A 26,221-nucleotide genomic window follows, 5' to 3' on the forward strand; every position below is an offset into this window, starting at 1 on the left:
GCAGCTGTCTTTGGCCAGCAAACACTCCCTGGCGGCTGGAGTTGTTTTTCATTGCTTCAGAGAGAAACTGTTTCTCATTAGAAGGTTTAAATATAACAGTGAAAGAGCCAATGACAGAAACTGCAAACTTCGGTTGGTTCCCGTGGCTTTAGAAGAGCTGTCCCTGTGTAGGCTGCTTTGGCCTTGAAACATAGGCATTTGCCTGTGTGAAGGGGAAGACATTCATGAACACACAATGACAACTGACTCTGTTTAACCACAGGGTTGAGATATGTAAATGACAGTGTTTAAGAGAGCTTCTAGACCCTTCCATACTTCATTTCCTTTCCCTTATAATCACCTTCATGTTTACATACAGAAAAGCACAGGCATGCAGACGAGCAACCAAAAAAAAAAAAAAAAAAAAAAAAAAAAAAAAAAAAGCTATTGGTCTTAATACCACAAGATAAAGACACCTTCTCTTTTTTTATCTCTAGTCATGTGCTATGAACAACCACACACCAAGGACTGGCTCAGAGGGAGAGCAGGGGAAGCTGCAGAAGTAAATCGAAGACTCCTGAAAGGGTTGGGGTAGGTGGGGGGCTGGCGCTATAGCTTAGTGGCAGAGTACTTGCCCGGTATGTGCAAGGTCCTAGGTTGGATCCTTAGCACTGGAAGAAAACAAACAAAAACCCACAACAGACCAGGAAACCTTTCTATTAGGGGTGTGACTGACATGTGTCATGTGACATGTGGTCATGTGTACAGCAGTCAGAGCACAACTATGTGGAGTCAGTTTCCTTCCATCTTTCATATGGGTGCAGGGGATAGAACTTGGGATGTCTGATCTGTGTGATAACCTGATGATATGTATTTGCCAGCCCTAAACATTTTTTTTAATGTAATTTTGTGGGCATTCATGTAGAGGGCTCCTGTGCCTGTATGCACATTTTGGGAGCGGGGAAGCAGAGAGAGAAGCTAAGTGTCCTCAACCACCCTCCACTTGACCAAGTCTCTGGAGTCCACTGACTCTGCTACTCTCGCTAAGCAGCTCACATGGGCAATCCCACCTCGGCATCCTGAGGGCTGGGGTAGTGGTCAGCAGACAGGTCTCCCCTCACTTTTACATGGGGTCAGGAAATCCAAACTCTGGTCCTCATACCTGCAGTCTCCCCAGCTCTCAAGTCTTATTTGAAATGGGATCTCACTGTGTAGCTTGCCATAAACTCTCTATGGAGACTAGGCTGGCCTTGAAGAGAGCAGCCTGTCTCTATCTCCCAAGTGCTGGGATTAAAGGCCTGAGCCACCAATCCCCTGTAAGCAGATTTAAGAGGATAAACAGGTTTTATTTTTAAATAATTTATTTTAATTTTATGTACATTGGTGTTTTGACTGCTGGTATGCCTGTGTGAGGGTGTCAGAAATTGAACCCCAGTCCTTTGGAAAACAGTAAGTGCTCTTAACTGCTGAGCCATCTCTCCAGTTCCCAGTTATACAGTTCTTAACAAAGATACTGACAATTCAACCCAGAAAAAAAAAAAAAAAAAACCACCTCAGACAAACTGATCAGAGCAGTTTATTGACAAGAGAGCATGTAATGAGCCACCACTTAAATACAGAACATCAAGCACGGAGTCTTTTCTAGAGATGGTTAATCAAGGGCACCCCATGGGCGGGCAACTCCTGGTGCAGCTGCCGGAAGATCATGGCACAATGGTTCCTCTCCTGGGTCTTGCCAAGGGCGTGGTACAGCCTGGCCTGGAAGTAAGCAACATCCCTGATGCGCTCTCTACAGTCGACTTTTGCAAAGTAGTTCTTGGCTTCACTGAGGTTCTGAATGGCAGCTTCCAGAGCTGACAATGGGGGTGTGGGAGGGAAACCAACATTTAACATTTCAGTTTTCAAAACTCGCTGTCTAGATTCAGCATATACCATATACCAGATATTCTTATATTCTCCACTTTTAAAATATGAAGAAGAAAAAAACCCACCATACTATGGAAAGCTTTGGCTCACTTCTTTTTGTTTTAAAAATTAAAACTAATAATTAGCATGCTAGCGCTGGTAAGATCATCCAGCAGGCAAGCCTGACACTCCATACAGCTCCTACCTTCTGCTTTCTTCACTGGGTCATAGGAAGCTGCTGAAGCCACTTGGCACTTGGACACTAAGAACATGGCACGACCTTTGTCCAGGATAGCCCCATCGGCTAGGATGGGCTCAATAGCCATGTGCAGAAGAGTTAAGGCCTGTTCTGGGATTCCAAGGATGAGCTAAAAGAGAAACAGCAGATCACTGCACAAGCACATGTCCTGTGCCCACTACCAAGACGGCCTTGTGTTCTGGGTGTTTTCTCCATGGCACAGGCTATCTCCCCCTGCACACCACAGTCCCAGAGAATACGTGTGCACAGCACTATGATTTCAACAGATGTAGGAGAAAGTGGTCATGTGTAATACGGAAAGCTTTGTCTTGTTTTATTTATGACAAGGGCTTACTATTGTAGCCTAGGTTAGACTGTAACTCACTATGTAGCCTAGGCTGGCCTCAATATGTGCAGCAATTCTCCAACCTTTATCTCTCAAGTAATGAGATTACAGGCATGTACCACGTAGCCCAGCTTTAAGGTTTTGTCTTTACAGGAATGATGATAAAAGCCTGGGATGACTCTCACTTCCTAATTCCATCCTCAACAGCACAGGGAGAGAGAACCAGACAGCTACAGTAATCTCAACGTTATCGAGATGGACGTGGTGATGCATACCTAGCCCCAGTGCTTGGGAGGCTAAGGCAAGAGTGCCCTATACCTGAGGGCACTCAATTCTATATTTATAGAATAATATACACATAACGTGGCACTATTGATTTAAGAACAGATATGTGGGCAATTAAATAGAAGTTGGAGTCCGGAATCGACTGATACATCTAGCACGGATTGATTTTCTCAAAGGTGCCAACATTATTCAGCAGCCGAAAAGGTTCGTTTGTCTGTCTGTCTTTGAAACAGGGTTTCTCTGTGCAGCCCTGACTGTCCTGAAACTCACTCTGTAGCCCATGTTAGCCTTGAACTCAAGGGATTTGCCTGCCTTTTGCCTCTCTAGTGCTGGCCTGAAAGAAGTCTTTTCAGTAAATTTCAATAACCAGTGCTGGGATGACTGATCTGACAAAGGAAACAATGAAATCTGTACAGGATACATAAAAATCAACTTAAAACAATTCAAAGTCCTGGGCTGGAACAATAGCTAAACCCTCAGTGATCACCGTGCTGGCATGAGGACTGGAGGACTGAGTTTGATCCATAAAGCCCCTCCTAAAGTTCTAGGCCTAACCCTAGCACTGAGGAGGCAGAAATGGGGCTTACTGGCTGCCAGCCTGGCTGACTTGGTGAGTTCTGGGTTCAGTGAGAGACTCAGCCTCAAGAAATAAGGTAGAGAACAAAGAAGACACCCAAGGCTGATCCTGGCCGCCACAGACACTGTGCCAGCACGCATGTGTGCATACACATAAACACATATGCATTATGTACAGATAAAAATTTCAAAGACCTAAATATAAGTGCTAAAACTGTGTAATATTTGTGGAAACCTAAGAGAAAGTCTTCATGACCTTACATGTGGCAATCGCTTCTTAGACTAGCAACACAATACCAAAAGCACAAGAGACAAAGAAAATGCCTACATACAGATCCTATCTCACAAAGAAAATTTGTTAAAACTGAATTTATCAAAATTAAAAATTATCAGCCGGGCAGTGGTGGTGCACACCTTTAATCCCAGTACTTGGGAGGCAGAGGCAGGTGGATTTCTGAGTTCGAGGCCAGTCAGGTCTACAGAGTGAGTTCCAGGACAGCCAGGGCTATACAGAGAAACCCTGTCTTAAAAACACCCCCCCCCAAAAAAAAACCTTTAAAAAAAATTAAAATTATCAATCAACATGATCAAGAAGATACATCTCATGACTGAAAAAAAATGTTTGGTACATGCTTATAATATAGCTCTCCAAAGGTGGAGATCACTTTAAAGCCAGCCTGAGCCACATAAGGTCCTGTTTCAAAACAAACCAACCAACCAAACAAAAACTCTTATAAGTCAACATTAAGATTACACACAGCTTTGGTGATGAACACCTGTTATCTTGGTACTACAGAGCAAAGCCTGGAGGACAGCTCCAAGTTTGAGGCCAGCCTGGTCTATATAGTTAGTCCCCAACTAGCCCATGGTACACAGGAAAACCCTGTCTCAAAGTGGGGTGGAGGAAGCCAGGTTTTGTGACACAAATAGCTTATAACCCTAACATTTAGGACACAGAGGCAAGATCCCAAGTTTAGGGCAGCCTGAGCTATATAACCAGATCCTATATATATAAAAAACGAAACAAACAGAACAGCAGGAATTAGAAGCGATGTGAGGGCTAAAGAGATGGCTCCACGAGGTTAGGCAGAGCCCGAGTTCAGTTCCGAGCACCCACCCCAGGTCCAAGTGGTCCAAAACCCTCTTCTGAACTGAGGGCACCTGCACTCATATGCACATACCAACATAAACAAATAATGATGCTCAAAATCATTGGTCACCGGAGACCAGAGTACCAAAACCACACTGAGCTACCATTTCACATACATACAGTATAGTAATGAAAATTGCAAAATCAGGCTGGAGAGAAAGATGGCTCAGTGGTTACGAGCACTGACTGCTCTTCCAGAGGTCCTGAGTTCAATTCCCAGCAACCACATGGTGGCTCACAACCATCTGTAATGGGATCCAATGCCCTCTTCTGGTGTGTCTGAAGACAGTGTATTCGCACACATAAATAAATAAATTTAAAAAGAAAGAAAGAATGAAAGAAAGAAAGGAAGGAAGGAAGAAAGGAAGAAAGGAAGAAAGAAAGAAAAGAAAATTAAAATCCTAGAGAGCTGGCCAATTCTGACTTGACACAATTCTGGGAAAACTGGAAACCTTAATATATTATTGCTCAGAATACAAAAATGAGAAGTCCACTGTGAACCATGGAGAAGTCCACTGTGAACCATGTAGCACCATTTGTGCCCAAAATAGTTAAGCAGTTCCTAGAAGAAATTAAAATTTTCGTATGATTCAACAATTTCATTCTTAGATGTCTAAGAAAACTGAAAACAGGAATTCAGACAAAAATTTGCATATGAAGAAGCTGAGAAGATGGCTCAAGGGATCAGTGTTTGCCACAGAAGGCCAGAGGTTCACACCCCTGAACCACATAAAAAGCCTTTAAGGTACAGTGAGTGCCTGTAATTTCCGTTGTTAAAATCCCTGCCGTGCAAACCAGAGGACCTCGGTTTGATTGCCAAGCAAGCACATACAGAGCTGGACACAGGGACATGTGCCTGTAACCTCTGTGACAGGATAGCAAGAGACATGGGGATCTCTAGGGCTCAGTGTTTAGAATGGTTAGCCAGTCAAGCCAGTCTAGCCTCAATGACAAGCACACATCCCAGGAGAGACTGTGTGTGTGTACATGTGTATGTGTGTATAAATAAATAAATAAACAAACACACACACACACAGAGATATGCTGAAATAGAGAGAGAGATAGAGATAGAGAGAGAGAGAGAGAGAGAGAGAGAGAGAAACTCAAAATAGAGTAGACAGCCACACACCCTCATTCCCACAGTCCCCCACAGGAAAAAACTCACACTGGTTTACCTGGGCATAAGCCAAGTTGAGCACGGTTTCCGAGGCCAAGTACTGTAACCGGTATTCTTTGGAGAGGGCCAGAGCTTCCAGGAGCACAGGCATGGCGATGGTTGGGGAGGAAGAGCGCCAGTACAGCTCCGCCACTGACAGGAGGACGCTGAGCAGAGAAGAGTGGGGTGAGAAGACCCGCCTTCCAGGACCCCCACCCCCTGAGGGGCACCCGAGACACTGCTTACCTGATGACCATCTCTGTGTTCTTTAACTTCTGACAGTACGTCAGCAGCTTCTGCAGGAGTTTGTGTGCCTCTGTCATTTGGTTCTGAGCCTGCAGCACTACTGCTTTTCTGAAACAATCAAAACAAAAGTAACGGTTACACAGAAATCTGCACGTGTTTCAACTGCAACCATTTGGGATCAAGGATCTATCTCCCCAGCAGGACTGCTACCTTCTAAAGGGGAGAAAAGAAAGAAAAAGAGGAGGAAGAGGAAGAAGAGGACGATGAGAAGAGGAGGAGGAGGAGGAGGAAGAGGAGGAAGAGGAGGAGGAAGAGGAGACAGAAACTGAAGCGCAGCAGCAGCTGCCACCAGCAGGTGTGATCCCAGCACTTGGGACATGGAGAGGATCATTTCAAAGACATCCTCAGCTAAACACCAAAGTTGAGGCCAGCCTAAGCTACATGAGGTCCTGCCTCAAAGAAACAATCACTGCATGGCCATGTGCACGCACATAGGAAAAGTCTAGCTGGGCCAGTAAGAAGGCTCACAGGGAAAGGTGCTTGCCTCCAAGACTGGTGACCTGAGTTCAATCCCTAGGACTTACATAATGGAAGAAAATTACTATTATTAAGTTACTAAATTATTATTGGATTATAGCTATCAGAACCTCAGTTACTATCTCTAGAAGATACGTATTTTATTAATTTTAATTATCTGCCTTTTGTTGTTATTTGTTCATTTGTTGACAGGGACAGCCCTGGCTGTCCTAGAACTCACTATAAACCAGGTTGTCCTAGAACTTCCAGGGATCTGCCTGACTCTGCCTCTCTTTCGAGTGCTGAGATTAAAGCATGTGCTACCACACATAGCTATCTGTCTGTTCTACCACACACAGCTATCACTTAGCTGTTCTCTTACTTCCTAAATAGAAAGACAACAACAAAAACACACCATTGTCATTTTCAACTAAAGCTAAAAGTAAATGATTAATTAATACACAAACAAAAGTACAGCAAATATAAAACTATTAAAAATTATTTTGGCTGAGTTTGAGGCCAACGTGGTCTACAGAGTGAGTTCCAAGATAGCCAGGACTACACAGAGAAACCCTGTTTTGAAAAAACAAAAAAACAAAAACCAAACAAACAAACAAAAAAAACTAAAAAAAAAAAAAAAAACAACAACAACAAAAAAAAAAAAAAACCTAAAAAAAAAAAAAAAAAAAAGAAAGAAAAAGAAATACATATGTGCGGCAGCTCAGCAGTTCAAAGCTCCTGTTACTCTTACAGAGGACCTGGATTCAGTCCCAGGCACCCGCACAGTGGCTTACAACCATCCAGAGCTCGGTTACAAAGGATCTCACACCCTCTCCTGACCTCCACTGGCACTATATACATAATACGTATACATACATTCAGGCGAAACACTAATACACAGAAAATAAAGTTAACTAATTAACCTTAAAGCACCTGACACCAAGTCTGGTGACCTGAATGTGGATTCCCAGAGCACATGCAAAGCTGGAGAGTGGCACAGCATCTGCAATCCTAGCAGAAAGATTGGGGGGGCGTGGGGGGAGGATCTGTAGGAGGCCTGAGGGCAGCTGGCCTGGCATAAGCAGAGGTGAACAAGCAGAGGTTAGGGCCACCACCTGCAGCTGTCCTCTGGCCGCCACACATGTGCAGTGGCACTTGCTCAAGGGCACACACACCACACAACAGATTTTATTATTTGTTTGTTTGTTTTTCAAGACAGGGTATCTCTGTGTAGCCCTGGCTTTCCTGCAACTCGATTTGTAGACCAGGTTGGCCTCAGACTTGGGGATCTGCCTACCTCTTCCTCCTGATGCTGGGATTAAAGCAAGTGCTTGTTTTGTGGTGACAGCTTTCCAGGCTTCTTACCTATATACACCTTCTATGCCATTAAGTGCTGTGATTCCTGTGACAAGTGAATCAGCCAAATGGAATTTGCCATCATTCATTGCTCTGTCAAACTGTATTTTTTGATCACACAGCATCCACAACTAAAGAAAAATTAAATAAATACAAAAAATTCACATTATTGTTACAAATATTCTAACAATTCACATATATGTGTTTGAGGTTATTCACGGATTTAATTAATGTTACAAGCAATTTTTAAAAAGCAAAGAGAAGCCCACATTTGGTGGTGGCAAATATTTATAATTCCAGCACCTGGGAAACTGAGGCAAGAGGATCAAGGGTCCAAGGCCATTGTGAAGAACAAACATACAACACAAAGCAGCTCCATGTCCACCTTCAACTCACACTGTGCTTGCTGTACCCTGACAGTCTTCGATTCTCCTGTCATTCTTGTCAGATTCTACTTCCCTCCTGTTTCCATACTGAGCATTCAATCTGCTGCCTGCCATTCCCATTCATGTTTCCCAAACTTTCATAACACTCGCCCTTAAACAAGAATGAGGCTGGGTCTGGTTTCTAATTTTGAAACAGGGTCTCAGGTGTTACAGGCTAGCCTCAAATGTTCCATACAGTCCAGTATGAGTTTGAACTTTCAAAAGATTATATTCCCAGCTACGATTTTGAACATTTGATCATCCATCCGCAATGGGATTAAAGGCATCCACCACATTTATGTGGTGCTGGGGATAGAACTCAGGCTTTATGCTTGTTGGGCAAGCACTCTACCAACTGAGGCACATCCCTAGCCTGAGCCATTTGGGTTGGTTTGTTTGTGTTTTGAGACAGGGTCTGTGTGTCTCTGGCTGGCTCCATACTCAAGAGACACCCGCCCAACCCCCATCTCTGCCTCCCATTGAAAGTGTGAGAAAATGTATCCAGTCCCCCGTTTACTGTTTTCGTTTTAATTTATGTGTGTCTGTATGTGGATATTAGCATGTGGTTGTAGGTGCCTGCCGAGCACTGCAAGGCCGTCAGATCCCTGGAGCTATAGTCACAGGTGACTGTGAGCTAGCTGACAGGGTGCTGAAAGCCAAATTCAGGTCCTGAGAAGGACAGTATATGCTGTTAACCACGGAGCCATTGTCTCTCCAGCCTCATGTGCCATGTGTCTGTAACTTAATACAGACAGACAGCATCACTGTATGATGCAGCCTCATGTGCCATATGTCTGTAACTTAGTATAGACAGACAGACAGCATCACTGTATGCAGCCTTTCCACACACTTCTCTGCAGTGCTAGGAATGGAACCAGGGCTCTGTGGACACTTGGCGGGCACTGTGACATTAAACCTACATCCACACCGTCAGCTTCCTGTGTAGCTTAATGTCTTTCTGAGGAAATAATCTAAAATGGCCTACTTTAGAGCCAGGGATGTCTCTCAAATGGGAAAATGCTGTCCAAGGTGCATGAAGCCTGGGTTTCATCCCAAGCATAACATAGCACAAGCAAGGCAACACATGACTATAATCCCAGCACTTGGGAGGGGCAGGCAGAAACATTACAAGTTCAATGTCATCCTCAGACAGAGACTGGAACTATCTTGTAGTACATTTGACCATGTCTTGAGAAGGGCAGGTTACCTGGGCGTGCTGACTGTTGGGTGGAAATCGCTCCTTCAAGTGCTTCAGTACTTCACCAGCAGCAGCAAAACAGCCCTGGAAGGGAAGGCATGATCTGATCAGCATACCAGTTCTGACGCTATACCTATCATACACCCAGGAGGGTCACAAGTGACCCACCTGTTCTTTGACAGTGAGCTGGAGGACGACAGGCAAAGAGCACTGAATGTTTCAGTGACATGCCTTTTTTCCTAGGTCCTATAGCTTTATATACTTTTAAAATTTTTTTTTCATGTTAAAATATGAATTTTAATCATAACAACTGTTTTCTGAAAAGTTTTTTACCAAACTCTATATATATACAGCCATGATATACACATGTACATATACATAACATACCACAGAACAGAAACACTCAAGAAATGTTTATACTTAGCCTCACAGTTAAGAAGCCATGGTCTCACTGTGACTTAGGCTGGCCTGTAAGGCAGGCAGAGTTACGCCTGGCCATGAACGCCATTTGTTCCCCCTGCCTCCACCTCCCATGTGCTGAGACCACAGGTGCATGCCACGGTGCCTGGCAGGGCTGGTGGCTCCTGGCTGCAACGTCAGCATTTGAGAGGCAGAGACGAGACAACAGTTAGTTACAAGTCAGCTTATTCCACTTATTCCAGGGCGGCCAGGGTCACAATTACACAGCAATACTCATCTAAACTAAACTAAACTAAACTAAACTAAACAGTGCAGTGACTTGTAACACCTCTCAGAGAGAATCTCAGATACGTCCGACACATCTTCTAAGCCTCTTTCATGCCCGTAAATATAAAATATAGAGGTTCCAAAGTAGTTATACATATTTTAAAAAAATACGAGCAATACTGTAACTGCATGATTAGAATTCTATAAACTGTGGAGTTTTCTTTTTGTTTTTGACAGTATCTCACTATGTAGCCCTAGTTGGCCTGGAACTCAGTATGGAAGCTGGCCGTGATCTAACAGAAATCTGCCTCTGTCTGTCAAACTCTCCCCCTATAAGTGCTGGGATTAAAGGTGTGCTCTATCTCACCAGGCAAAATACATATTTTTTGAGTGATCTGACTTTTCCAGTAATAATATAACTCTGTATTAGCATACTTTATTAGGTAAATTGATACATTAGCAGGTCAGAACAAGAGGGAGAAGGGAGAAAAATTGATACATCAAAATAACCTGCTGGGCAGTCAGGAGGCAGGAGATACATATTCTGGTTGTTTCTAGTTAATTCCACTTTATAAATGTTACACTAACTATCAGGGCATAAAGCTTTGCATATATGTGCCCAGCTGTTTCCTCATAGGCAGAGAAACAGAAAAGCACTTTTTAGGTCCTGAAGACTTCTGCCTAATTTACCGGCTGAAACGATTTCACTGTCTTGATTTTCTTGACATTTATTTACTCAGTGTGTATACTCCCACGTTTGTGTAGTTAGAGGACAGTGGGGAAGGGAGGAGCTGGTCTCTTCCTTCCACGTGAGCTCCCAGCACTAAACCTAGGTCGTCAGACTTTGCACCAAGGCCTTTACCCACTTAGCCACTTGCTGACTAGTCTTAAATTTAATTTCAACAAGACTGAGTTTCTCTTTTCTGTTGACATCCATGTTCTTCTGTAAACCCACACTCATGCCTTTCTTACAGACATGTCCTTTTAACTAAGGCTTTTCTTTTTTAATATATAATTTTATGCCCAGTGGTATTTTCTCCTGTATGCATGTCTGTGTGAGGGTGTCAGAAGCCCTGGAACTGGAGTTGTAGACAGGCGTGAGCCACCAGGTAGGTGTTGGGAATTGAACCCAGATCCTCTGGAAACGCAGCCAATACTCTGAGATACCTCTCCAGCCCCTTAGTTAAGGCTTTTCAATGTGCTCTGATCATTCCAGCAAGTGTGAACTAGGCAGAACGACTGCACAACTAAGCTTTTATTTGAAGCAAGAACACGGAAATACAACAGCAGATGATCATTTTGCTTCGTCATGTTTACAGGCCAATGCTGCCCACTGTTTTTATGTCTGTCAGAGAGCAGGGGTGGTACTGAGATGGGCTGTCCAAACTTCAGACCAAGTAAAGAGAACTTTGTACACACTGAAGTGACTTCCCTTTCTTAAAAAAAAATCACAGTAGCACCTACAATTCCTGAGGTTTAGAAGGGAATAGTACAGGATGAGTGTTGGTCAGTCAGGAAAAGAAAGGGGCCGACAGCCTTAGGGCTTAGTATGTCCTCTGGAGTTCTCTGCTGCATTACATTTCTATCTAACTGGTTTTTGTTTTTGTGACAGGGCCTCTCCAGCCAGGATAGCCCTGACTGGGAACTCACTATGTAGACCAGGCTGGCCTCGTCCTGTTTCTGCCTCCAGAGTGCTGAGATAAAAGGTGTGCACCACCATGCCCAACCTATTCCACTTCTTAAGAACCAGTGGCCGAACTCATGCTCCCTTCGCTGATATCTAATACCCCGCGTTGGACACGGACAAATATGGTCCATTTAGACTATCTCCACAGGGGACTGTTCTTCAGCACCCGCATCAAGCAGACACACGGACACACCCCTGATGTTTTCTGACGCACTAGAGGAAGGGGATGGCAGAGCCCCAGTGCCCTAGAAGCACCAGTCGGGCCGCCCATGCCACATCTTTGAATTAACATTAGGGCACACCCTTGGAGGCCACGCTGGGACCATAGGGAACAGATCTCTGCAGTGGTAACTTGTACTGCTATGATGTACGGGTTTCCTTTCAAGTTGGTCTCCTCAGAGATTCTGTCATAGCAACAGAGCACACAGCAGCTGAGCTGACCCACCTGTTCTGCATGTAGCTCTGCAAGATGGCAGAGAGCGACGGCGAAGGACTCAGTGTTGTTCTGCTGCACAGATGCGCTCAGCGACTCCAGGCTGTTCATGCTCAGCAACATCTGGGCTTGCTGCAGCGCCATGGTGCTAGGTAAGGAGAGGGAACAGGGCCCCTTTAGGCAGCAGACCCAGGCTGCCCCTGAGCCAGACTCTACAGTTATCCTCAGTGGAGACGCAAGAAAATTAACCCTTGCGGCTCTGGATGTGTGGAAACAACTCCTCCCCATGCCACTCTCCTGCCCTCAGGCTGAGGAGAGCAGAAGTATCCTGGGAATGCAGGCCCCAAGGAAACGTAGGTCAGCTTATCTGGGAGCACTCAGCACCCAGATCCCCACCCCCACCTCCCCACCCTCCATGTTCCCTGAGGTCACAGAATGCTAATTAGGTTTCACGGGTAAATTCAGACCCGATGCCATCCTGGCACCGGCTGCTCTGGCAATGCAGGCAGTGGCCAGTGTCGGCAGCTGTTTCAGAGCACACCGTGCCAAAAAATTATCTGAAATACAAAAACAAGACTGGTAAAGAGGCGCTTCCTTCATTACAGAATTCCTAGAAACAGCAGGCTGTCTAGGGTACGTGAGACAGGGCTCCAGGGGAAAGTCTGGTTCAAAAGTTTACTTCCAAACTACAGGTGGCTAAGTGGAAAACAAGCAGTGGCTGCAGATATCCAGAGAAAACACCTCAACGGAGAAGCAACCTTGTCTACACAAGCAGCTGTGGGGAGGAAGGGCATTGGACTTGCACAAGGAGGCCATGCAGCATGCGAACAGGAAGGGGGGGGGCTCTCAGCTCAGGGTCAGGTGATCTAGGTTTGAGTCCCAGCTGGTCACTGGTCAAGTATACTCATGATCTTGAAATCAAATGTGTGAACCAGATGAGAGATCACCCAGCAGTTATACACAGAGCAGCCAGGGAGAGTGAACCGTGTATATGGGGAAGACTTTGCCAAGTTCGTGCAGACTACAAAATGTCTCCAGATGACAAAGCGTTTTTCTAATCCCCTCAGTGAACAAATTCCAAAGGAGGACAAACTTGCACAGGATCATTTCGATAGCTCCTGCTTCTCTCTCTAAGGCGCCACACTTCTGTGGCTCTGGCAGTCCGCCTGGAGACCTACCTGCGGCCGTACAGCCTCCAGATGGCCGTTTTCTGTGCAATGCTGATATCAATAAGTTCCGACAGGCTGTGTTTCCAGTGTAGAAGGTCGGAGTCCTTTAGGGCATCCATCAGTTTGTTGGCCGTCTTCCCAGCAAAAGCTCTCTGTTGAACAAGGGACTGTATTCCCAGGGAGGCGAGGTACTAAGGGGACAGATATACCCACGACCCAAGATAGAGATTACATGACAGAATTTGTTTTGCTCTTCAGAAATGTGGTGGATTTCACATTTCAGCACATGCACAGTGACAGCTCTACTTAAAGAACCTAGGACCTGACCTTAGCCCTGACCCATGAGAGATATGTTCCTGAATCACTAGGGCTGAAAGAGAAGCAGAGCAAACATGGCAAAGCGCCAGGGCTTCAGCATTAGGTAACCTGGACTTAGACACTGCCTCTGCTACTTACTGTGTGACTTAGGGCCAGTCACTTAGCTTCTTAGCTAAGCCTCAGCTTCCTCATCTGTAAAATGGGCATCATACCTATCATAGAGAATCGTGGTAAGGATTACAATGAGATAATAGAGCAAACAGTGCTGGGCACATTAGGTAACAGGAGATTTAAAAAAAAAAAAAAAAAAAAAAAAAGGATGCCTGTCATGAGCAACAAGTTATCTTCTTAGCTTCTGGAATTCTCCTCAAGGGTAAGAAGCTCATCTAAAAAAGCAGTTTAAACCCATGACCAGAGTATATTTAAGCAGTCTATAAAGAGCCACTTCAATCCGGTCCATGTATGTTGCCTTTCCCGGAAGAAAGCACATAGGTAGTGCACAGACTGAACAAGTATGTACATTAAGTTGTTCTCAATTTTGCTGCAAACTTCCTGAGAATGAGGGCATAATCAGTCTTATGGTCTATGGTCACAATGACACTGTGACAGACACTGAGACAGAATAACGCTCTTCCAATAGCAGTCTACACCCCAAAGCCATTCCTACTTTGCATGGCCTCAGTGTCACTGAGGTAACAACTCAGCCTTTTCTTGTCACGCAGAATGAGAAGAACAGGTCTTCCCAGGAGGCTTATTGTTTAAAACAAGAATCGGCAAACTTCCTAGCAGGGCCAGAGCAGATCTCATGCTGCAGTCACAGTTGGTCTCTGCTCATCTGTGGCCATTCCCCTGCCCCACCCATCCAAACATGTAAACATTTCTTGGCTCACCAGACATACACAGTGGACAGGGCACCAGATTTAAAACACAAGCTATAGTTTGCCAATCCCTGGTTTAAATTCAGCGTTCCCAGGGCCGGGGACGAAGCTCGGGGCAGAGTACTTGCCTAGCATGTGTGAGGTGCCGAGTTCTACCCCCAGCACTAAAAAGAAGAAAAGAGCCTTTTCTACAAACTTTCTAAGTGCAAATGTACTAAGTGTTGCTGAGTAAACTACAACTAAACAAAGATCTCTCATCAAGTCCGTAAGTGGAGCTCTCACAGATGTCATTAGGACAAAGGGACTAGAGAGAAACGAGACCACCTGTGCAAATACCCACTCTCTCTAAGTCTCGCTGGTTCATGACAAAGGTGGGCGGAAGAAGAGACAAAGGCTCAACACCACTAATTTTAACAATCTCACAGAAAGATGAGCCTTACCGGTAACCCAAAATGTACTGCTTTCTTCACAGAATGCTCCAGCAGAACATAGCTATCGGCTCTCTTCTGCCCCAGCACATAAAGCCAGCTCTGGCAAGAGACAACCATCAAAATGCGTCATAACAACGGCAATGGCGGACCTCCAGTGAAACATCAATGTGGACATAAGAAAACATTTTAAAGGAACAAGATGAACTCTCTACAATACTGTTGTTATGAATTTTGAGTGTAAATAAAACCTGTTAGACATATTAGAACCCTTATCAAAGCCAGACCGAGATAAACAAACTATTGATCCACATTCTCTGACAGCCCAGAGTGGTAGGCATGTCAGAGGAAGCATAAAGCTCCCTTCCGGCATTTATCTGAGCTGAGAGTCAGAGGCGATTAAGTGCTTCTGAACTTTATATATGCTTGGTAACTGTTTGATATACCAATATCTCACTAAGTTACCAGTATAGTACCTTGTCTCATTGATGCCAGTATCAGTGCAATACTTAACTCTCTTTCTCATGTTGAGTTGTATAGATACAAAGTGCTCAAAGCACAGCAAATGCCATAAACTAAGAAAGATATATGACTGGGGGGCCCTCTGGGAGTCCTTGTGTCCATCTTCATAGTTTCCCCCACTGCTAAGGATCTTAGACCCCACTGCAAAACAACCTGACTGAAACTGGGCCTTCAGGAGGCCAACTCAACCCATGAGCAAAATCCCAAGACCAGAGGACGGCCTCACCAAACAGTGCTGCAGACACACGTGATCGTTGGACTCCTGAGCAATCCTAATCGCCTCCTGCAGGGCGAGCTCTGCCTGTTGACTGATGACAAACTAAACATTAATATCCCATGAACAATCACAAAACACGCAAGTGTGGGCAGCGGGAAGCCATCTGCACGCAGTTCCTCCATGAGCAGGCCTCTAGCTGCAGCTGTAGCTATTTAGGGACTGCTTTCCCTGTGGCTCCCCACCCCAGGAGCAGGGAACATCCACTGTGGAGGCGGGGACGGCCCCTCTGGGGGGATGTCTAGTAAAGGGAATGGTTTTCCTTGCTGGTTCTAAAATATTTGTTCCAGCTCTCCAATGTCAAAAAGACAGCAAAGAAAAGACTAATTTACTTTTCATTAAGATATTTTCTGCATTGTTTAAAACAAACAAACAAACAAACAACCCACTATGTGCAGTTGCTATTTTATCATCATTAAAATAATAAATAAATAAATAAACAAAGTTTTCAGAAGTATTCTTAAGAGTCCTATTTCTGGTCATTTTTTTTTCTCTCCTCACATGCCAATTGTCCCCTGAAAGTCAAGACAGTCTCCACAACCTCTCATTGCTTACAGCAGCCCAGCCAGCTATTCTCAGCCCTACTGAGCCAGCACCTCTGAAAACACCCCATTTTGCAATGCTTCATTAAATACTACTGTGTGTTGCCTTCTGTTTACTTAACCTGTGTAGATTTTATTTAACTACTTCACAAATCTATAAATGGCACAGGCCATGCCTATGTTCTCAATTTTCCAATAGCAATAAAAGGATGAAAGCTTTATTAATGTCATCAGCTGGTAGCTCAATGTAAGCATCTCTATGTAAGAAGTCTCAGATGCCATTTGCTTAAGCAAAAACTTACACAATGAACTTCCCTCCAACAGTAGCAACAGCCTCACAGGTGCAGTTTTAATTAAGTAGTCCTATTTTTTTCCTTAACTGCTTGTTCAAACAGAAAAGCCAGCTACTCTTTGCCTATGCTGCATTTCTTTCAGACTGTCTACCATGCCGAGCAGAATGTAACACTCTAGAACTCGAGTCACCTGAGAGCAGGAAGCACACCTTTATAGACAGGTCCTCAGTGTCACCAGTTAATACTGCTCCACTAAACAGCAGATGACCACACACAGTGCTAGGCTTAGGAGGAAGAGTTGGAGAGAACCACACAGTATGCTACAGGCGACTAGAGACTCCCAACACAGAAACTTAACAAAGTCAAGCAAACATGTCCAGTAAGAGAGCCTGGCATGTGGCACAGGCTCATAGGCTGTAATCCTGATAACTGACAGGAAGACTGGGAGTTATAAGACCAGGCTGGGCTACATGAAACTGTCTCAAAAATGCTCAAAAAGGGCAAGAGGCAAGCTGGTTTCCTCTCAGAAAAGTACTATAATTCCTACTTAGCTTCCCAAGACAGAAGCAATGGCCTCCTCCCAACTCAGAGTTCATATCTGGTCTCCACGACTGAATGGTGATCACCATCACCTTCTACTTTCCTCACTTGCAGAGTCAGGAGCACACTGATCAAACAAACTGTCAGCTCCTAACTGTCCTCCAAACACAGACACAGGCCACCTGGCTTCTGCACATCTGTGTTCTGATCTCAGGTCAGCGGATGACAGACAGCACTAACCTGTGTCCTTGGCAACTGTGCATGCTCCTTCTTCCAGCAATGGCAGCCCCTCAGCTCTCAGCCTGGCCCACACTAGTGACAACACTGCAGCTACACTCTGTACTGCGCTCTCTCCTGTAAGCCTCACACCAGCGTTTCCTCTATTTTCACTTCTGCACTCCCAGGTACCCACAGCGGAGCCTAGTATGAAGTATCTGAGCAACAAGCAGCTATCAAAATGTCCAACATTCCGGGGCTAGAGTTGTGACTGTCAGCAGGGTGCTCGCCTGGCTCAAGGTTCCATCTCTAGCACCACATAAACAGGTGCAGTGGTAGACAGCTGAAATCCCAGCACTTGGGAGACAGAGGCAGGAAGATTTCTTAGCTATGTAGCAAGATCAAAGCCAGTTGAGAAACACAAAATCCTGTTTAGAAAAAGAAAGGTTTGGGGGGCTGGAGCTGTTGCTCAATGGCAAAGCACTTAACCTGTGAATATCCCAAGATAAAACAAACAAATACAAGGCATGATCTACAGGCTATTAAAGCAAAAAAGGGAGTGAGTTACTGTAAGACATTATGGAGTCTCACATGAGCAGTGAGTCGGGAATGATCTGTGGCCTGCGTCCCCTGCCGCCTCCCTGCTCTGGGCTCTTCTGAGGCTCTGCTCAGCAGTGCGTGTTTCTCAGACTATGTCTGGTCACCCACAGCTCCTACCCTGCTTTAGCAGCCACTTGTGCAGCCCAGCCAAGCCACTCTCATACACATCTTTTCTACAGGAAGACATCCACACACTTGCCTAAATTGCTTTGTTTTCCTCCCGATTACAAGTTCCCATGTCTTTTCCACAGAACAACATAAGCAGACAATAAAGTCAGGTGGATATTATAACAAAACCAACCGGTTCCACATCATGGCTGCTTGAATTCACGTGAAAGCACAGAGAACTTCCAAAGTCTGTGCAGCCTTCTACCAGCAGACACAACCTTCTTTAGCTTTTTAAACACTGACATAGCTTCTGCAGCACTGTCACTGCCTCCCAAGGTCCTTCTGGGAACCCCTGACCTAATGACCTAATTCACTAAACGGTCCAGTTGTTCTTAGAAGCAAAAAAACAAAGCAGGCCCAGGCACTAAAGCATGCGATACCACACAGTGACTCCAGAGACACACTACTAAGGAGGATTTTCCATTCACGAAAAGGTTTACTCTGGGAGCTAGAAACAAATCTAGAAAATCTCAAATCAGTTTCTTTCTCCATTTTAAAAATAAAAAAAAATTTTTTTGATTGCTTGTTTTAGGTTTTGTTTTATGACAGAGTCTTCTATGTAGCCCATGCTGGCCTTGAGCTTGCATCTGTTCTCTTACCTCCAACTCCTGAGTGCTGGCATTACAGACATGTGTCATCACAAGTGGAAGAGTGGTTTTGGGTTTTTTGTTTTGTTTTGTTTTTGTTGTTGTTGTTCTTTAAGACAGGGTCTCACTACATAGCCTTGGCTGGCCTGGAACTCCCTACAATAGACCAGGCTAGCCTCAAACTCAGAAATCCATGAGCCTCTGCCCCTGAGTACTGGGATTAAAGGGTGCACTACTACTCCCAGCAATGGATTATCTTAAAAACAAGTTTCAATTAACACTGAGATGCTTGTCTGCCATGTCCGCACGGACAGAAGAATATCAACTTACTAGTGACCAAAGCGACAGTGCAGGGCAGCCAGGTTGAGAGCAGCGTATCTCAGGCTCCGGCCATAACCCTCTTCCCCATTACTTTTGCCCTCAGCTCCAGTGAGAATCAGACGGTCAAAATAATGCAGGAGGCTGTGTGTTGAGCTGAAAACATCTTGGACGCGGAGGTTGTTTAAGTAGCTGAGGTAATGCTAAAACAAGAAACGATCAGTAGTCACGTGGAAGCCATCGCACAGCTTCATCTCTTCTCCATGGGTAAAGTAAAAGAGATTCAAATCTGGCTTGGAACAGTCCACAGACAACAATTCCATTAGGTGTCTGTTCAGGTTTATCAATATATCTACAGACACACACAGACACACAGACACACACACACAGAGGCTACAGTGCTGTTGGCTATGTTAGGACCCATGAATAATACAGAAGGGTAGCAGCCCTCCCAAGCTGAGGTATTAAGGAACACTGAATTAATGAGAACATGATTCATATACAAGTTAGAAGTTAATTATTCTAAATGTCCAACTAAAACTAGCTACCAAGTTAATTCTTGTCCTTTTGCTTTGAAGCACAGAACTAAAGTACTCTTCTAACAGGGATGGAGTCTAAGTTACTGGGAAACAAAATGGAGCTGTTTTGACATGAATAAAATCTGATGTTAAATCAAATATCACCTGAAGTTTACATTAAGAAGCTCACAGAGGAACAGATCTAATAGGACATTTAATTTAAAAATTTGTTTGAAAACACTCATAAAGGGAGAAAGAAAAAAATTTTTCAGCCTTCAAATGTTTTTATCCATCAATCTACCATTTCCTGTCTAAAGTCATACCCAAGACGACTGAGAGAACATGGCAGCAGGCCCTTGGCCCAGGGATGGCGGCGGAGCCCTGTAGTCTAGACCCTGCTGTTATCTTGCCAACAGCGTGATTTCTTTTAGAACCTAAAACGTGTGTGGCTCTCTGATATACTCAACAGTGCTGTCCTGTCCTTGAAACCCAGGAACAAATTCTGAACAGAACTCACAGCTTCAGCAAAATCAGGATTAAATTTCAACAGGTTGTTCAATTCTTTCTGCAAGGAAGCTGGAGTGAGGGCTTTAGTCTCGTCATTCTTCAACAAAGCAGCCTGAAATTAAAATGACAACACATTAGGAACAGTCAACCCGAGGGAAACAGTGACTCACACTGCCCAACTGCAGCCTCATCACCCTGAGCACATTTCTAAACACACTGACCATGCTCACACCGGCATACACTATCTCCCTTCCCTTGGACAGAAGCCTCCAGCCTGCACTTATCACCCACATGCTCCTTCCAGATCTTGCAAACCCTGGTGGGTCCAGTTTATAGTTTATTTATACTTCTCTGTCTATGACTGAGCCTAGGCAACGTCTCAAAGGCCACCCATGCTCCCACAAGTCCTCGGCACGCTCCCTCCTGGCAGCACCTGCCAGACTATATGTACACTGTCACTTGAACTCTCCAGACAGATAATATGTTCCTCTCCTGCCCTGTCCTGCACTTGGTAGTTTACATGGACAAAATCAATAATACACAACACATGTTGCTATGGTTTGGATGCTCCCTAAGAGACCACGCTGGTTTCTAATTTGGCAGCAGTGAGAAGGGCTGGGGACCTTTAAGAGGTAGGGCCTTAAATACACACACACACACACACACACACACACCACAAAACAATCAAAATCAACAAAACTAGATTAACACAAGATGAGAAGAACAGAATCATAGTCACCACTCAGATCGTGAAGGACCCTTATGGGAATTTGAGGTCTGAAGTCATTGGAAAATCATTAAAGAGATTCTCAAAGGATCCGTAAAAAGTAGGACCCAGCTGGGCAGTAGTGGCGCACGCCTTTAATCCCAGCACTTGGGAGGCAGAGGCAGGTGGATTTCTGAGTTCGAGGCCAGCCTGGTCTACAGAGTGAGTTACAGGACAGCCAGGGCTACACAGAGAAACCCTGTCTCGAAAAACCAAAAAAAAAAAAAAAAACAAAACAAAACAAAAAAAAAAAGTAGGACCCAGTGGTAGGAATTTCGTTGTTGGGGCTATACCCTCCAAGGTACCCCTCAGGCCTGCATTCCTCACCCACATGCTGCACAACCAGAGAGGGGACCACCTGTGTGAACATCAATTCCTACTATAATGTGTGACTCTGAGAGGTCCAACTCAATGAGGCCATGCAACTCTGGACTTAAATATTTAGATTGGTGAGACACAACAAATCCTTTTTTTTAAACTCACATTAGTCCATGTTGTCTATTTTCCTTGGAGTGATACAAAAGCTGAATAATATAAGATGTAAAAAACTAGCTATAATTTTTTGGGGTGGGGATTGAGACAAGGTTTCTCTGGCTGGCCTCTAATTCAGAGATCTACCTGCTTCTGCGCATGCGCATACACACACACACACACACACACACACACACACACACAAGGTAAGCATCCTTTCCAAGTTGAAGTATTAGAGAACTCGGAGTGTTTTATATATAAACATAAAATATATGACAGACATATATGCAAACAAAACACCAATGTTCCTAAATAAAAGTAATAAAAAAAATGAAGGTGGGCAATGGTGGTAAATACATTTAATGCCAGAAGGCAGAGTTGGATGTAGCCTGGTCTACAGAGTGAGTTCCAGGACAGCCAGGGCTATTATACAAAGAAAACCCGGCTCTAAAAAACAAGAAAAAACCAAAACAACCACAACAACAACAACAACAACAAAAAACTAAGACTAGCATGGCAGCACACACCTGTAATCTCATCACTCAGCTACAGAAGAGGCCCTGTCAATCTGAAGCTTGGTCTAAAGATTCTTCCAGGCCTGTGAGACCTATACAGTAAGACACTATCTTGGGGGCTGCAGGGCGTTAAAAGGATAGGGGTAGGGGAAATAGTATCCAGAGGTTAAGGTTAATACTGACAGCTTTTCTAGGAACTGGGTTCAATTTGCAACACTCAGCTCAGAATCCATCAATTTGAGTTCCAGGGGATCCGCCACCCTCTTCTGGCCTTTATAGGCACTGCATTGCATGTAGTTCACATACAAGAAGGCAAAACATTCACACACATACAATATTAATAATAATCTTATTTTTCCTTTTCTTTAAAAAAAGATTTACTTATTTTTACTATGTATATGAATATTTTGCTTACAGGTCTGACATACACCACATATGTGCAGTATCTACAGAGGCCAGAAGAGGGTCCTGGGTACCCTGGAGCTGCAGCAGTACTTAGGAACCACCACATGGTTTGAGGGCCTCTGGAAGAGCAGTCTTTCCAGCCCAGCCTTCTCTTCTTTCCACATAACAACAGAAGATGACCTTTGTCTCATCACCAAGTGCCTTTGAAATAATCTCTAAAGCAACACTGTTAACTCTCACTCGTATTTACTGCGAACACTTCCCCCATGTTGTCATTTGCCTTTTAATTAAGTTAGAGTATGATGATGACACGTAGACATTAAGTTTCATGCTGAAAAGCCAAGTATCTCCTGCATGGTTTCTGCCTGTGTTCATAAAGGCTTTCCCCACCCAGAGGCAGTTAAAACTTAATGCGGGGCGCCTTCCAGTCTAACTGTAAAGTGACCTATACACACTTAGCTCTTTAATCCACCTGTGGGCACCAGGGTGAGGGGAATGCAGGCGACAAGTCCTTCTTCCCCACAGCTAACATAGCCAGTGCTAATTTATGAAACCTGGGCTCCACAACTAAGGAATTCTGCACGTGGACTCTCTTGTTTGCCTGAAACTCACCTGTAGGGGTAATTCAAGTAGGTTAGTTTAGATTAGTTGTGAGACAAAGTTTCATATACAGCCCTAGCTAATCTGGAACTCTATGGAGACCAAGCTATCCTGGAATTCACAGAGATCTGCCTGCTTCTGCCTCTCCGGTGGTGGGATTGAAGGCATATATTACCACATCCAGCTAAAATTCAAATATGACATTTTATTTGAAAGAAAATTATGAACAAAATGAAGAAAAATAGGACATAAATTTAAATTCTATTTTATATTAAAATAGCACAGGAAAAAATAGTTTATGTTATCACAATAATGAAAACTTATGGCTTAAAGCTGTAAGACAACATATCTGGAACAACATATACCAGGATCTATAACCTGAAATATATTAAAATAAAATGACTGGTTGGGGAGATGGTTAAGTGGCTAAGAGCACCAGCTGCTCTTGTAAACTACGCTTCGGTGCCCAACACCCACAGCAGGCAGCACACACCACCACCTAACTCCAGCTCCAGGGGCTCTACTGCTTCCTTCTGGCCTCTAAGGGCACTGCACCCATGTGCATGTGATCACACACAGACACCACACATGAACACAAATATACACATAATTAATTTTTTAATTAAAAAGAGAATGCAGGCACACTGGCAAATCAGCATCCAGGAAGGGGAGACAAGAAAACTCTGTGTCTACTGTCAGTCTAGACTACACAGTCAAACACCAGCCCCGCCCCAAGAGATAAAAATCTCACTTTATCTGGAAAGAGCATGTTAATATTTTACATAGTAAAAATAGCCATAGACCCCCGAGAGTAATTACAAAGGCATTCACTACACAACACGTTCACTGATGTGTGGCTCAAGCTTATAATCCAAAGACTTGAAGGCCAAACAAGAGGACTGCAGAAAAGTCTGAGGCCAGCCTGGGCTACAGAATGAAATCACATCCCAAACTAACAAAAAGCTCATGGTGGGTGTGCATAGAGGTCAGAGGACAACTTGTGGGAGACTGGTTCTCTCTTCCCATCATGTGAGTCCCAGGACTGAACTCAGGTCATGGGGCTTGGTGACAGATACCTTTAACACACTTAGTGACAAGTACTTATACATACTTTGTCTACACTTGCACTTCTCTTTACATGTATGTTTGAAAACATCAAAAGGACAAGTTGGTGGCTGTACAGCCCACTGTAATTCCAGAACTAGAAAAGCATGAAGGATCCTCAGAGCGACTCAGCTAGCAAGACTAGCAGCTTGTCAAGTTCTAGATTCACCTGAAAGAGCCTGCCTCAATGACCGAGGCAGAGAGCAATTCTAAGACACCTGACATCACACCGGGGCCTCCACATGCAGGTACATGCATGTGGACCCACACACACATCCACGCTCACCACAGACATATACATGGGGAAAGGTTAATTAGGGACATAAATCTTAGGGATTGGCTCTACTGCTCTGTCTTATTTTGGATCCCAGAAAGCTAAAGCTCCAGACCGGAGGGTCCCTGCCCCCAGCTGGCTTCAGTTGATAATAAAGAACTGTTATACAGCCAATGGCTAGCCAGAGACACAGAGGCAGGACTTTTAGATTAATGGGCTAGGGGGCCAGAGAGAGAGGGGAGGGAGAACTGCCATTACCAGGAACAGAAAGGTGAAACTTAAAGGCCCATCGCATTTAAGAATCCAGGAACGTGGCCCTAGAGGCCACTTCCCTAATTGGGTCTGGGGTACCTGTGCACCATAACTCAGATTGTGCCAGTGCGTGCCTGGCACACACAGGATGTGGGGTTCAATCCCCTCAGTAATATAAATAAGTACATAATTGCAAAAAGAAAGCAAATCTAGATTACTAGGGTATGGGCTGTTGGTTGCACTCCATTATACAATGATTCTGTCTTAAGAGAAGAATAAAGTGACATGTAGGCAGAGACCCGTAGCCGCTCCCAGTGAGGAGGGAAGCGTAGCAGGTAGCACACACAGTCTTACAAATAAACACATTAACTTTACACAAACATGTCAATACAGAACATCACAGGACTTAAAAGTAAATTAGGTAAAAGTAAGCTATATAACTAACATACCTGCTGAGAGAGAAAAAATTCTGCTTGTTTTTGGGACAGAGGACCACTGCAAGATACTTCCTCTTCTCTGAAAATAAAAACAAAAAAATAAAATAACAGTAAAGAATTACACAATCGTAAAAAAGGTAACTTTACAAATCATGTAAATTCTTTAAAAGTTCAAGGCAAATTATGGTACTACACCCCTATAATTCCACCACTCATCGGGCTGAGACAGCAAGACGGAAACTTCAAGGGCAGCCCAGACTTCACACTGACCAGTGGTTAGAGCATGTGCTTCTCTTGCAGAAGACTCAGATTTGATTCCCAGCACCTACCTGGCAGCTGCATGATAGCCTTCTTCTGGCCTCTGCAGGCATCCTAGACACCATGGGTTACTCTTCAGAACACTGTGCCACATACAGCCCTCTACCACAGCCCCCCACTCCCAGCACTCTTTATCCTGTGTCCCAGTCTTTCCTTCATTAAGACAGGCTCTTGCTACATTGCCCTGGCTATCCTGGAACTCACTGCCCAGCCAAGGCAGACCAGGAACTAGAATCCTCCTGCCTCCTTGATCATTGTCTAGTCCCTGCCCAGTGTTGAATTAGGCATGTTACCAAGCATGGCTTCTGTCTCAATTCTTTACCACGGTGACTCTCTTGAAAATTATATCTCATTAGTTTAAACTTAATTCCCAATCTATTATCTGCCCATCCCTACCTACTGGCAGGAACACAGGAATTTTCTCCTCTTTGCAGAATGAACAGCATCAAGCACTGTGCCTGGCATATGGGAAGCACCCAGCAAACACTTGCAGGAGAGCTGAGTCTGGGAGACTAGCCAGCATCTCGCAGCCTCAGGAGCTGCACAGTGAACACGAAGCTCAATTTCAGTTTGCCTGTTCTGCAACTGGAGTCTTAAAACATTCAATCAACATTTCAGGACCGAACAGTCCAGATTCTAAATGTTTGTTTCTCTGGAGCTGAACGTTGAGGCAGGGACTCATTTACAGGAGGCAGTTCTGTACCACTGAAAACAGCATCCTTGGCCCTCCCACTCTTAAATTAACAACTGAAGCTCCCTGCAGTGGCTCACATCTGTCATCTGTGTACTTGACAGCTAAAGCAGCACTGGCCAGTCTGGACTACTGAATGAAACACTGTCAAAAAATAAATAAAATCAACAGTGGGGCTTCCCTTTGAAAAGAACTGTAAGGTGGGAGACTTGCAAAGCTCCCAGTATTACACAAGTAACACAAGCTTCTCATGGACTTCTGTTTCCCCTTTCCAGAGCTAATTTTCCATACTAATTTGCAAGAAAAAGAACTTCCCTATAGAAAGCT

The 26,221-nt window shown here is 44.4% G+C and overlaps 1 protein-coding gene across 3 annotated transcripts in view; it reads right to left on the reverse strand.

Moving 5' to 3' along the window:
• Positions 1-1,539: 1,539 nt before the first annotated feature.
• Positions 1,540-26,221, reverse strand: part of Anapc5 (anaphase promoting complex subunit 5) — a 30,128-nt gene continuing 5,446 nt past the window's right edge. Inside the window, exons 5-17 of one of the 3 annotated variants that reach the window (XM_076922785.1) lie at positions 24,898-24,964; positions 20,072-20,173; positions 19,049-19,239; positions 15,725-15,806; positions 14,989-15,078; positions 13,362-13,504; positions 12,196-12,331; positions 9,386-9,460; positions 7,763-7,884; positions 5,882-5,989; positions 5,655-5,802; positions 2,090-2,252; positions 1,540-1,832 (exon numbers count right to left, since the gene is read on the reverse strand). In XM_076922785.1, the coding sequence (XP_076778900.1) occupies positions 1,621-1,832; positions 2,090-2,252; positions 5,655-5,802; positions 5,882-5,989; positions 7,763-7,884; positions 9,386-9,460; positions 12,196-12,331; positions 13,362-13,504; positions 14,989-15,078; positions 15,725-15,806; positions 19,049-19,239; positions 20,072-20,173; positions 24,898-24,964 (1,639 nt within the window). In that variant the 3' untranslated portion in view covers positions 1,540-1,620. Of the gene's footprint in view, positions 1,833-2,089; positions 2,253-5,654; positions 5,803-5,881; positions 5,990-7,762; positions 7,885-9,385; positions 9,461-12,195; positions 12,332-13,361; positions 13,544-14,988; positions 15,079-15,724; positions 15,807-19,048; positions 19,240-20,071; positions 20,174-24,897; positions 24,965-26,221 lie in introns of all 3 variants that reach the window. The other 2 variants (XM_076922784.1, XM_076922786.1) reach the window with 2 other exon arrangements.

This window comes from Arvicanthis niloticus, chromosome 24 (genome assembly GCF_011762505.2).
Source record: "Arvicanthis niloticus isolate mArvNil1 chromosome 24, mArvNil1.pat.X, whole genome shotgun sequence".
NCBI lineage: Eukaryota > Metazoa > Chordata > Mammalia > Rodentia > Muridae > Arvicanthis > Arvicanthis niloticus.